This window comes from Antrostomus carolinensis, unplaced genomic scaffold (assembly GCF_000700745.2).
Source record: "Antrostomus carolinensis isolate BGI_N321 unplaced genomic scaffold, ASM70074v2 scaffold9730, whole genome shotgun sequence".
NCBI lineage: Eukaryota > Metazoa > Chordata > Aves > Caprimulgiformes > Caprimulgidae > Antrostomus > Antrostomus carolinensis.
In genome coordinates this window covers 113,842-126,355 of record NW_010286472.1, presented here as the reverse complement: position 1 = coordinate 126,355, position 12,514 = coordinate 113,842, and the positions used below count along the sequence as shown (strand labels likewise).

Here is a 12,514-nt window from a genome sequence, read left to right as displayed (position 1 = left end):
TGGGTTTAGATTAGATATTAGGAAGAAGTTCTTTCCTGTGAGGGTGGTGAGACACTGGAACAGGTTGCCCAGAGAAGCTGTGGCTGCCCCCTCCCTGGAAGTGTTTAAGGCCAGGTTGGATGAGGCTTTGAGCAACCTGATCTAGTGGAAGGTGTCCCTGCTGATGGCAGGGGGGTTGGAACTAGATGATCTGTAAGGTCCCTTCCAACCCAAACCATTCTATGATTCTGTGATTCTATATAAACTTGTCAGGGTAATAAACATTCAGAGTTTTATCGTTATTCACTTTTTTTGTTTAGAAACGGATATGTTAATATAAGATTTCCCTAAAGATTTTCACTACTACCCATTAAATAAATGGATGCTTACTGAAGACAAAATACTGGTAGGAGCCAGGTGTATTCTACCACATCTGATAGCTTCCTGTGCTCTCTGGGTTAATATGACTCACATTTAACACCTAGTATTGTGCTATATTGCCAAGGCTTTGTATTCACAGCCATATGGTCCTGTTTTGTAAGGAGGGTTCCTTTCTAACTTGCAGGATTGTCTTAAGCTCATGCAAGTATATGTGAATTAACAGGTATTTCTGTTATTCACTATTTGCCCCAGTTGTACATTTAGGACTGTGAATGAGGTGGGGTTTTTTTTGTTTGCAGCCTACCTACCTGGGAACCAGAGAGGTCACTTAATATTACTCAGGACTAGGATCTGAAGGCTGATTTTGTTGTTATTTCCTAAAGTTTCTGTCCATAGGGACAGAACTGTGTTTAGGTTGGATATTAGTAAAACATACCAGGTGAATGTGACTAAAATAATTTCCTAGTAAATTGCAAGTTCCATCTAGCCAATCCTGCTCTACCATGAGAAAGGGAGGAGAAAAAGCAAACCAGTGTTCAAATTGTGTTTGTTAAGTAGATCCTAGCTGACCTTGACATCCAAGGGATAAGTGAAATATTTTTAGCTCCATTAGGTGTATTTTACTATTTTTTTTAGCAGTCAGCCCTAGAATAATTTCAGATGTATGTATTAAAGTAACAGATTTTTAAAACGCATTTTCTCTCTGTAAGTGTAGATAAACATTCAGTTGAAGTAGGACTTGCACTAGAAAGGAAGCCAGTGTTGACCACACAGAACCAATGCTAGCATGAAAGTTATCAGCTTGTGTTGTGCAAACTAGTTGCTGAAGAATCATACTTCCCTCGGGTGAAATAGTTACTCTCCTCAGCAGTGGAACAGTCACTACTGTTGTGATTTCAATAGTTATCAGACATTTGGGCTAAAAACTTGGAATTCTGAGGGAAATGAAGGTTGGAGGTTTTTTTGATTGGTTGGTGTGTGGTGGTTTTGGTTTTTTTTTTTACTTCACCTTATTATTTCCCCCCTCTCCTTGACACTTGTAAGTGTGGCATAAGTTTGTTTTTTTTTATTTCTTTAATATTAATCTCTCTTGTTTGGTTTTATTGCTACGTGGCTTCAGAAGCTATGTGCAATGTTGGCTGTGCCCAGATTTCACCCTTATTGTTTCTGAAAGCATGCCAATTCATGTTTCCTTTTCTGTTCTAAACTTAATGGCTAGAACAGCCTGAAAATGATGCTTGAGGGTGTGATAGGATAGAAGAAAGAAATATTTGTACCTTTTGTAAAGACCACAGCAAAATTTTATGACTGAATGCTGGTCTTGAATGTTCAAATGAGCAGAGTTCAGGACTGGCGTTTAAAAGTACCGGGTATGGACACCGGGGACATATGAACAGTGTTTGTGGCAGACTAGTTTATGGATTTCTGTTGAAGCTGTTCTTCCCTAGTAACTGCTTCAAAGTATTCCCATTCTATCTGCCTGATCTACCATTACTATTTCAGAGTCAAGTACTTTAGGAAATTGATGCATTTGATATCTGCAGTTCATTGTCATGCTGTCAGTGGTGGCGTGAGTTCACCCAGGAAAGCTTAACTAACCTCACAGACAGCTCCTACCTCTCCGTGCGGACCTGCGTTTCTCTTGTTTTCAGATGCAAGTGGCAGTAGCACAAGAAGAATAAATGTTTAGGAGGCTTGAATCTCCTAAATAAAATCCTAAACTTCTGTGAATGCTTTCAAGTTTTAATGCAGCTGTTCAGACTGATATCTTGCTTTTCTATTATGAGAATTACAGGAAGATAAAATAAGGTCATCAGTTTTTGTTCTCTTAGCCTTGTCTAGGTTAATACTGCTTTATGGCTATCAAAAAGTTACAGCTTCTAGTGAGAATTTTGATGTTCTACAAATTACAGGAATGAACTGGTTAACATTTAAATATGTGGGGGGTTTTATACTATAGTGAACCGTTTAACATTTGATCTTCAGTTGTAATCTGGTGATGTACGGAGAAGTGTTCTCCTTCAAGTTCTGTCCTGTTCTATGAGTGGAAAAATTGAGTCCTATGCTTTGTTTAATTAAAAAAAAAATAAATAAATATTTATTTTACTATAATAAACACTAGACCTTAAGTGAGAGGTTTGATTACTTTTTTTATGTGGTGTAAATGCATTTATAGCTGTCTGTAGTTATCTGCCTATACTAAAAATTAATTTTAATGTACAGGAGTCTAGATTTTTTGCTCTTGCAAATTCCACATATTGAGTGTTTGCTGTGTAAAGTGCAACTTGTTTGAGTGAAGCTTATTTTCGTTAAATGCTAAATGGAATGAAGTATAAAATAAAGTACAGTTAGGATGTGTTAAAAGATTAAACTAATAATAAAACTAAAATATATTATTTGTAGCCTTAGTTACCTGGGTTGCTACATTAATTTATTTAATAGAAACTATGACCATATGCAGTATAGTAAAAAGTAGAGTACTTTGTACAAACTTGGGTTGAACAATATGTGGCAATTATTGTATTTTAATTTTATTTAAATAATTTTATAAGATCCTCAGTGTTAATGATTTGTAGGGGTTTTCTTTAAAAAGATAAAACAGTGAAATAATTTTGTTGCTTTTAATTTGTTATCCTTTGCTGCCCTCTTCAGCTCAGATGATGTACATCTTTGGAGCAAGGTAAGTGGAAATAATAATGCTGTAAATTAAACAAAGTTGTTTAGGCACTGCATGTTTGTGATCCATTACTGTAAATCTGAATTCTGAGCCCTATAATTGTAGACCTGATTAATTTGTGCAAGACTTTTGTCAGTGCCAGACTGTACAGCTATATGAAATCGAGTTTTTGAATTGAGCAGTTAAGTATAATAGCAAAAAATCAAATGTGGTGTTACCATGTAATGTAGGTTATGCTACTCTGATTTCTAGATCAGTGTTGTTATAGCTGAAGGTAACATATAGTTGTAGCTTCTGGAACTTCCTTAAACTTTTTTCCTATCCCCACACTACTACTAATAAAATAATAAGGCACAGTTAGAATTTTAAAGTTCTTGTCATGTAACTTAAAACACTGAAGGCAAAGCCAGATAAAAGAAATGACCTGGATGAAGTCAAGGGGAAATGACTGATCATTTTGCCCTCCCTGGTATGGGCTACATTAGAAAGACACTGCATTGTAACTTGCAGTGTGATTTTTGTGGAGCACTGGAATAGACGAGATGTTGACAGATACTGTCTGGGATGTGGTTACAGAATTTGGGAAGGGATGCGCTGTGCTTTTTGTCTTCTTGATACTGTACCCAGTGACTAATAAACTAGTACATAGCTTGCAGTATATTTTAGATTTTGCAAATAAATGTTGGAATGAAATGGAAATTGTAACCTGGAAAGTCACCGATTAATGATTTATATAAAAAAGGTACAACTTGTGAGGTGCTTTTGTATTTTACTACTATTTTCTGTTGTGCAAGATTACGGTGAGAGGATGTTTTTGTCCTCTGTCTCTATCCTTCCTGTTTTGCATTTAAAAAAATAAAAAGGGAGGGCAGAGAGGGGAAAAAAAGGGAGTCACTTAATACTCTCATTACAAAAATAATTTTGAAGGACAGTCAGAGGACTGAATTCAGAGGTCTGCAATTGAAGTAGTATCTAGAGTTACTTCTGCTGTTCTCCACAAAGGAAGAAAGATACATTTTGTTGTCTTTGCTAAAGTTGTGAGTAAATGTGTGTATTAACCTTATAAAATAAGAAATGCTAACTTGGGAAATAGATACTTAGCATTAGAAATTATATCACACATCCACATTTTTCTGTAATCAATCCTTTGGAATTCTCTGAGATTTGATTCAGAAGAACTCTGTTACCATTACTTTCTTGGATTTTATTATAGTTGTAGGTTCTTCTGTGTGTTGATTTGTCATAGGAGGACGAGGGTTAAAGGGCAGAAGAAAGCTGTAGTTTAACTGTCCACAGTGTCCGTGGTGTTGGTAGAATGAGAAATGATAGATAGGGTATTCTGCTGCACATTTCATATTTCCTGGCTTTATTTATCCGTTTTCATAAACAATTGAAGGTGAGGGTTCCTTTTCTTTTGCTATTACTGAAAGCCCAGCTGTCTGAGAGTGGGGATGTATCAACCTCTGAGTTTCAGATTGCATTCCAGTATCATGGCAGATAAAGCAAAATTCTTGAAACATTTGAAATCCTAGTTTTTAACTAAAGACAGTGTCTTGAGAACAGCCGAATGGATTTTTAAAGTGATGTAGTTTATATTAAAGTATTTGTTGGTAGTATGTAGGGGCTTTTGGATAAATGTTTTTTTTTTTCCTCTGATGAAGCAAAATCTACATATTCCTTCAGTTTGCATGACTGATGGAACGTGTGCTAAATTTAGTCACATGCGGCTAATTTTTATGGACGCATATTTTGTCATTCAAAATTACACTTATTTACAACAGCTGTACTAGTTATCTTAAATGTAGCAGAGCATGATAAATTGTGTTGCTCTTTATTTTTTTATTTTTTCAAAATAATAAAAAGAAGCTTTGTGGGCCAATTTCAGCCTTTCGGTAAATTGGAACATAATTGTGGCATCTCCGGGAGTGACACTGGTTAATATTTGCTTTAAGCAATGTCTTATGATAGCTGACTTTCTGTAAAATGATACATAAACAGAATCCTAGAGTGTCTGTCTTACTGCCGTACCTCAGAAAGCATTTCTGTCTGCAATATTTTTTTAAGAAAAGCCTATTATTTACAAAAAAAAAGAACTTCCTTGTATTTCTTAGGGAATTACTATGATGTGGTAAAGAATAATACTTTAAGAGAGAAATGCTTTATTATTTTGAGAATTCAATTTCAGATACTATTTGTCCTTGCTTGCTTCTTTTGGCTGCAATGTACGATTATTCTGTCTTCCCAGATAACAGAAGTGTTGTACAAGGATGAACGTTATTGCCTGACGCCTTCAGGACCAACTGGTAGAGTTTCAATTTCTATGATTGTAACTTATCCACAAATCCGTTCTTCTGTGTAATGATGGGTTTGAGGGATTACAACAGTAAACACTGATTGCTTCTTTTTGAAAGTGAAATTTGAAAACATGTTGGGTAAAATCCTGATTCAGATAATCAGAGCATATTTTGTGAGATCCATGAGATCTTTTTTTTTAAGAATTATAAATAAGTCTTGCTGATAATGATTTATTTTTCTGAATTTATTGACCAAAATAGAGATTTAGACTGAACACAGTATCAGTGCTTAAATACTTAAAAAAAAAAAAAAAAAAAAATGCAGTCTTTCAACCTAGTTTTACCTTTAGTAGCTTTTCTGATTTTTGTGAAGCAAAATGGTACTTAACATCCCAAATCCTCTACTTTGAAATAAATATACATTTTTTTCATATTCTGTTTTTTTAAAAAGGGTTGGTTTTTTGTTTTTTGGGGGTTTTTTTCCTCCTGTTGTGGCCAGAGGGGCAAGGGAACATGGGGAAAGTTAACCTTTGAGAAGACAATAATTGATGCTCTTTGTATTCTCGGCTACAGGATGCTTTTTACGCTTGCATAGAAAAGAAACTTACCTCTATTTCCTAAAGTTATTCTTGATTTTCATTGGCTAATAGGTCACTTAAGTATTAGTTAATCTAATTGTTAAAGTATTTTTTCAGGGTTTTATATTAATATTACAGTACTTAATGTAGCTTGGTAATGGAATATAATGGGTAAAATGTACTGAATAAATATGCAAAGTGTTAGAAATCTGTTTTTTCTTTTGAGCAATGACAAAATATTTGTGGCAACTATTTGGGGTAGTGGGCAGGAAAGGGGGGGAACGCCTTGGGCAGTACCACTTCTGTCACACAGTAGTGGAAAAAATAGATTGAAGTAAGATTCTGTACTGAAAAGCTGTCACTAGGTCTGAAAATAATTAATATTCCTTTCACTCACCAGTTAGATATGTGCTCCCAAACCACATAATCTCTATGCCTCAGTGATCATTGTTGCCATTTCAGAGCCTCTCATCAGGGTGACATCTCACACCAAAATGATTTCTTATAAATTAATCTTGATAACATGACAGTCTCAGTAATTTTAGTGGAATGCTTTCTCTTGTTTTTTTCCACAGAAGCTGTTGGCTATTTTCTTTATCACTTGATTGACAGCATGAGTGACTCAGAGGTACAGGCCAAGGAGGAGCGTTTGAGACAATACTTCCATCAGCTGAAGAAGATGGTACCATTTCATTTTTTGCTACATAATGCCTGTCCTGCCTGACATGTATCTATTAGATTTGAAATTGCTGCTTTTAAGTACAACCAGACCGCTTCTCAATGACATGCAAGAGCTGGAGACTTGAATTATGTCTGAGATAATTTCTGTTAGACAAATTTCAGTTTGGTTGTGTTTCAAAACTCATATAATTTTTTCCCCACCTCTTGGTACAGAATATAGTTATCCCTGCAACCTACTACAGCGGCATTTGCAGACTGCTGGACTCCTCTCAAGTTCCTGAATTAATTAAGGTCTGTGGTTCTATAGCAATTACTTTGAAGCTAAAAAATGGAGTATCTGTACTCTGTGAATATATTTTCCTTTGCAAAACTATCTTTTTGTAGTGATTATATGTAAGCCTTTTAACCTTTCCATGATTTTTCACTGTTGAAGCTGTTTTCATTTCATATGTGAAGGTTTTTGAGGGATGCATTTAATAAATGCTTTTTCAAGTCAATGTAATAGTGCTGTAGAATACAGCTTTTTTAACATTGCAGTTACTAATTAACTTGAACATTGGTACATTAGATGCTTGCTTAGAGATTGAACTTTTTGGAAGGGATTAGTGATATCTTTGTCTTACTACATTTTAGGCTGCAAAGTTACTGGCTCATAAAAAATCCCCGTCTACAGATAACATTCCAGAAGTAAGTAAATTCACAGATAGCTATACTTGTTCTTACTGTAATAATAATGTTTGGATATGAGGTTTAGATGAAGTGTAATCACTGGCTTTCAGATCATACAAGTATATTAATGTTATTTAAATCTACCATTTGAAGTTCAGAGGTTACTTTTCAGGGTGGGAGTAAAGGCAATCCTGATTTTCACATAGACCTGATACTTGACCGTGGAGTTAGCTGAGGTTTCATGCCTCAGTTTCCCCTGTCTGGTAAATATTTTTTTAAAAGTTCTAGTTAGTTAACAGTGGTGGTGTTGAGGCTTAATTCATGCTTGTAAATTACAGTGATCCTCTTGAGTGGCATGAACCATATAAATCCATACTGCTCCTAATGGTGGAGTGTCAAGTCTTTACATCTCTGATCTGAGCAGAGTGGAGATGGAAGAAGAAACAAGCTTCTGTTCCATTCTTCCTTGAAGACAAAAGAACTGAGTATAAGAGAAATAGTGATGTTGACCTTTGTAGATATGCTACTTAACCCTTTTTTCTACTGTATTCTAACTCAAATCTTCAATTAGTATATACTATTTAAACAGATAAAAGCACCTTAAGTGATTAAAAAATTTCTTATAGTATGAAAGAGAAGGATTATTTTGTCTGTCTTTTATTAAAGTGATCCGACAAGTTGTTCGGGGAAGGGTGCTTTTGCAATTGACATTCTTTCTGTTACCTCCATTTAGAGTGCTAAATCTGACGTGTCTGCTTTGGAGAAGAAACTAGAAAAGCGAAAAGCTGAAAACCAGCCTATTACAGATGTCTTAAAACAACTCATACATGCTCTTTGTGAAGAAGAGGTATCTTAAGCAATGCAGAGATAATTGGAAACACATAGCTATATTTTTAAAGGGACATAAGTGACTGTATTATGGAAAGACATAGTTAAGCAAAGACAAGTGCAGTGCTTGAGGTTTCATGGTTTGATGCTTATAAATCAAACATAAGTGCAAAAAGCAATTAAATCAAAAGGTTAACTAATTTCAGCAACACCTTGAATGGCATGTTTTGGAGTTGCTGAAGTTTGTTTACAATAATCTGCAAAGTGAATGATAGTAACAGCTGTGATAGGTTTATCATACATGCCAAATGTCCTTTCAAGCCATGGCTCTGGTCTCTTATATCTAGATTGTCAAGCAACTGATACATGCACTAGTCATTTGCAATTCAAATATTACTAGGTTGTTAATGCAGGGATTGAAATTCCATTTTCCTGCAGGAGGAAAGCTCTTCTGAGATAAAGGGTCTCTTGCCATCATTCGGCAGGCGTCCAGCTGTAGTTTACATTCATTTAGTGTGTGTCTGTAATTTGTGGGATATCGCCACACTTTTATTCAGTTTCTTGTTCAGTATGATCCTGCCTATAGAGCTATATATGTAGGAACAGTAACAGTCGTGCAGATGATAGCACAATATTCTCTGTTGCTAAGAATACAATTTAGAAAGTGTGATTCTCAGCTGTCTGTCTCTACAATTTTGCATATGAAACAAGACTAGAAGCAAACACCGTTGCTAAGTTCAAAGCGGTCAAATGGATGAATAGGAATGTATATAAAAAAATAAGCTTTCTATGGGATCATTAAGTAGTTTCTTACTCTTTAGAAAGTAATTTTGTTATGTGTTTGACAGTGTACCAGGTGAAAATTGTTATGAATTCCAAATAAATAAGGACTGTTTTAGAATTTGAGTTAATCATGTTTATGGTGTTTGTCTGGATAAAAAAAAAAAAAAAAAGTCTTACTTTGGAACATGCTAGAAATATAAACAGAAAGCAAGAAAATTTATTTAGACATCTACTCTCAAGTTAATGTAAAAGATGTATAAAAAAATACTAATTTATGCAAAGTAACTTTCACTCTTAAAACTTGCTGAAGCATTACAGCACTTTGTTTTCAAATGTGATCTTACACTACTAAAAGCACTAAAGCAGTCATGTAACTGCACACTGAACGTACAAGAATCATAATGTCATATTGACTCTTCCTCTAGTTCACATCTTTGCTTTGTTCCTTTTTTTAGAATATGCAAAAAGCCCTTGAAGTGAAAGCCAAATACGAACCGGACATGGTTGTCGGTGGCTATGCAGCCTTAATAAATTTGTGCTGTCGACATGATAATGTAGAAGAGGCAATGAACCTGAAAGAAAAAGTGTAAGTACACCGGCACTGAAACATGTCACAGAGATTTATGCTGATACACAGACCTTGTTGAATTAAGTAGGTTGAGTATTAACCCCATCATCCATTTTTAATTAGTTTTCCCCACCAATGTATGTGCATTTAAAACAGTCAAGGGTGTGGTTTTTTGAAACAAAAAAATTTGCTTTGTGTAATTGAACATCAGAAGCAGTTACTTTGGTCAGTAATTATCTTTTTTGTTTGTTTTTTAAAAAAGGCAGATTACTATGTAGGATCTGTTTTGTTTTTATTTTAAACATACATAGTGTCTAAATTGAGGTTTGGGTTAACTTAAGGGGAGGAAAAAGTACCTATATTGTATGTTAGAAAGCACCTAGAATGTGTTTAGAATATGCTGCACCTATATTGTCTTTAGAATAGCAGTGTTTCTGAGTGGTGTTATTTTAAGACTGTTAACAAGTATTCTACTTCAGATTTTTGTTTTCAGAGCTTTGTATCTTGGCTGTGAAAACCAGCTCCCAGCTAAAAGATGCCATGCATGACTTAGCCTGGAGCAAGTTCTTACAGATCATCTTTCTATTTGCCCCTTCCCTTTTCCCCTTTGAAAACCTCCTTTTAGTCTGTTGCTGTAGTGAATATAGAACAAGTTATGTGTTACTTTCAGGTTCTCACTACTATATGCACTCACAAAGTGTTTGCTTTGGTTTTAGAGTAGGTTAGCATGCAGGTGCTCATTATACCTTGCTAGTGTTTGAAATTATGTGAAATGATTGAGCTCTGAATATCAAGAAATTTGCCATTCGGTAATGCATTGATTTTGGCTGTACTACCACTCTCACACAGTCCCTGTGGTGGGCTTCCGTGAGGTGAAATTGAGTCTTCTAGTGGAGCTTCACTGCAGTAGCACATTTTTACTGCTCTGCCTCTGGTGTACCCTAATACTGATAAGAAGTGACTCTCTGAATTGTTAAAAAAAAAAACAAAACCCAACAAAGCAACAAAACAAGAGAAAAAGTATTAATTTTAAAAATTCCAGAAAAAAAGAGAACAAATACGTAGCAGAAACTTCAAAATAGTAACTTTTAACTTGTTACTATTGGCAAAGAGTTTTGTATTCTTTATTGAAAAGAATATGACCCTACCTCGGCTATGTGGACTGAGTTTTCTTTCCAGGCTTCTGTGAAATACCCTATTTTATGTAATAACTACCAAATAATTAATTAAACCATTTGGCTCTTTAAAATGTAACTTTTGGGTTTTGGGGGTGGGAAGGTTTTTGCATAATGTTTTTAAATCACATTTTAATGGTGCATGTTTTAAAGCCTCTCAGATTTTTCCTTTGATAATATAACTTTTAGCTCTCAGTGCTGTTGTTCTGTGACATAGTTTTAAAAATAAATCTTAAAGCTGAATCCATAAAATGTGAACTTCTCTTGATACAATTATATCTCTTAATGTTTTAATTTCTAGTTTCCCTAAGAATTCACCTGTTGCTCTTGACACTGGGAAGTATGTAGCACTGGTAGAAGTCTTAGTAAAGCATGGCAGGCTAGAAGGTAATCCATTTGCTTTCATTGTCTGTTTCTACTATATAATAAAGGTATCTTGCCTCAAGAATAAAAATGTGAGTTGATATTAATGGTATATCATGTCCTGAAAAGTGCTTGAACATTTTGCATACAAATTTGCATGTGAATTCAACCAGAGATGCTTGGACAGTGCAGGCCATTAGTTTTAATGGATTGGCAAGCTTGTCATTTACATTTGCACAGCTCAGTGCTTTTTGCATTTCTGCAGCTAGTTTTTATTAGCATTGCTGTTTGGATTGAGTTTGAAGATCATGACTTATGGCACAAATTGCTTATGTGCCTAGACTAATGGCTTTGTTTTTGCTTAAGAAGGTCTGAAGGCTGAACATAAAACCTATAAACATAACCTTCTCATAAGAACCATGTACTGAAAAAAAAAATAAATAAAAAAATAAGTTTTTGTAACGTATGTATTTTTGTTTTCATATTATTTTATGTGTTTGTTATTGAATTTTAGAGTCAATCTGCCAAACTGCCTGGAAATTTTGGCTTCTAATGAGTGTTCTGCAAACTGCCTGTTTTGTATTTCTAGATGTTTGCATTAAGCTGTTAGCTCTTTAATTTCTGTAATATAGTCTAATATAATTTTGTAATTTACATGGTTTGGTTGATCATTAAAAGAACTCTCAACTGTCATCCACTTTAAAAGGTGATTCTGAATATAGAGTTCTATGATTTTGTAGAAGACAACACTATAAAAAGTGGGGTCCAAACCTAGACACAAAATGTTATGGTTTTATATAAAACCCTATACAGTAAAATTTCTTTGAAATTTGTCTTGCCCTCTTATTGAGGTTACCGTTAGAAAAATAATAAACAAAGCTGATGTTTTCCAAATCATAATAAATCAGATCATGGCCACCTCTACATCAAAGCAGTTTGAGAATACTAGCTTGCTTTTAAGAGCATAAATGTCCCTCAGAAAATAAAACAATTGATAAATGTAGCCAAATATAAATTGGTCAAAACATGCTGTCTGTGAAATAATTAAAACCAGTATAAAAATGCACTTGTTCCATATACCAAAATGTTTGTTTCTGCCTTACTAATGAAGCTTAATGAACCTAATGTTTTAACATGCAGTCTGCTAGAAAGCTTTCATTGGCTCTCCTTGGCTAATTAGTATCGACACAGCAAACAGGCCCTATCGGTATCAGACCATTAGTCTGGCTGTATATACAGTGTAAACATATCTTTATTATCTGGCCTCGTGACAAGCCATCTGCTGAAGAAACAATGGAGTGATTTAGCAGATGTTAGCATTGAACGGTAAAAGCATCCATTTAGTAGAGTCTTGCAGCTATAGGGCAGACTATGCAGGGTTATGTGGTGCAGAGTGGGCACACAGTTCCTATCTATAATTTGTAGTCAAAGTTGCAGCAAAATGATAAAACCATGCTATTGTGGATTTATAATTGTAGTCTCGTTTAGAAATGCAAGTAGTAATTAACTTGAAATCGGCATTATATGCCAGAATTTAC

At 34.8% G+C, this 12,514-nt stretch overlaps 1 protein-coding gene across 1 annotated transcript in view; it reads left to right on the top strand.

Moving 5' to 3' along the window:
* Positions 1–12,514, top strand: part of LRPPRC (leucine rich pentatricopeptide repeat containing) — a 77,774-nt gene that overhangs the window by 17,122 nt on the left and 48,138 nt on the right. The window contains exons 14-21 of the mRNA XM_010172268.1: positions 3,013–3,040; positions 5,283–5,340; positions 6,485–6,591; positions 6,804–6,881; positions 7,224–7,277; positions 7,993–8,106; positions 9,326–9,456; positions 10,915–11,000. Coding sequence (XP_010170570.1) covers positions 3,013–3,040; positions 5,283–5,340; positions 6,485–6,591; positions 6,804–6,881; positions 7,224–7,277; positions 7,993–8,106; positions 9,326–9,456; positions 10,915–11,000 — 656 coding nt within the window. The remainder of the gene's footprint in view (positions 1–3,012; positions 3,041–5,282; positions 5,341–6,484; positions 6,592–6,803; positions 6,882–7,223; positions 7,278–7,992; positions 8,107–9,325; positions 9,457–10,914; positions 11,001–12,514) is intronic.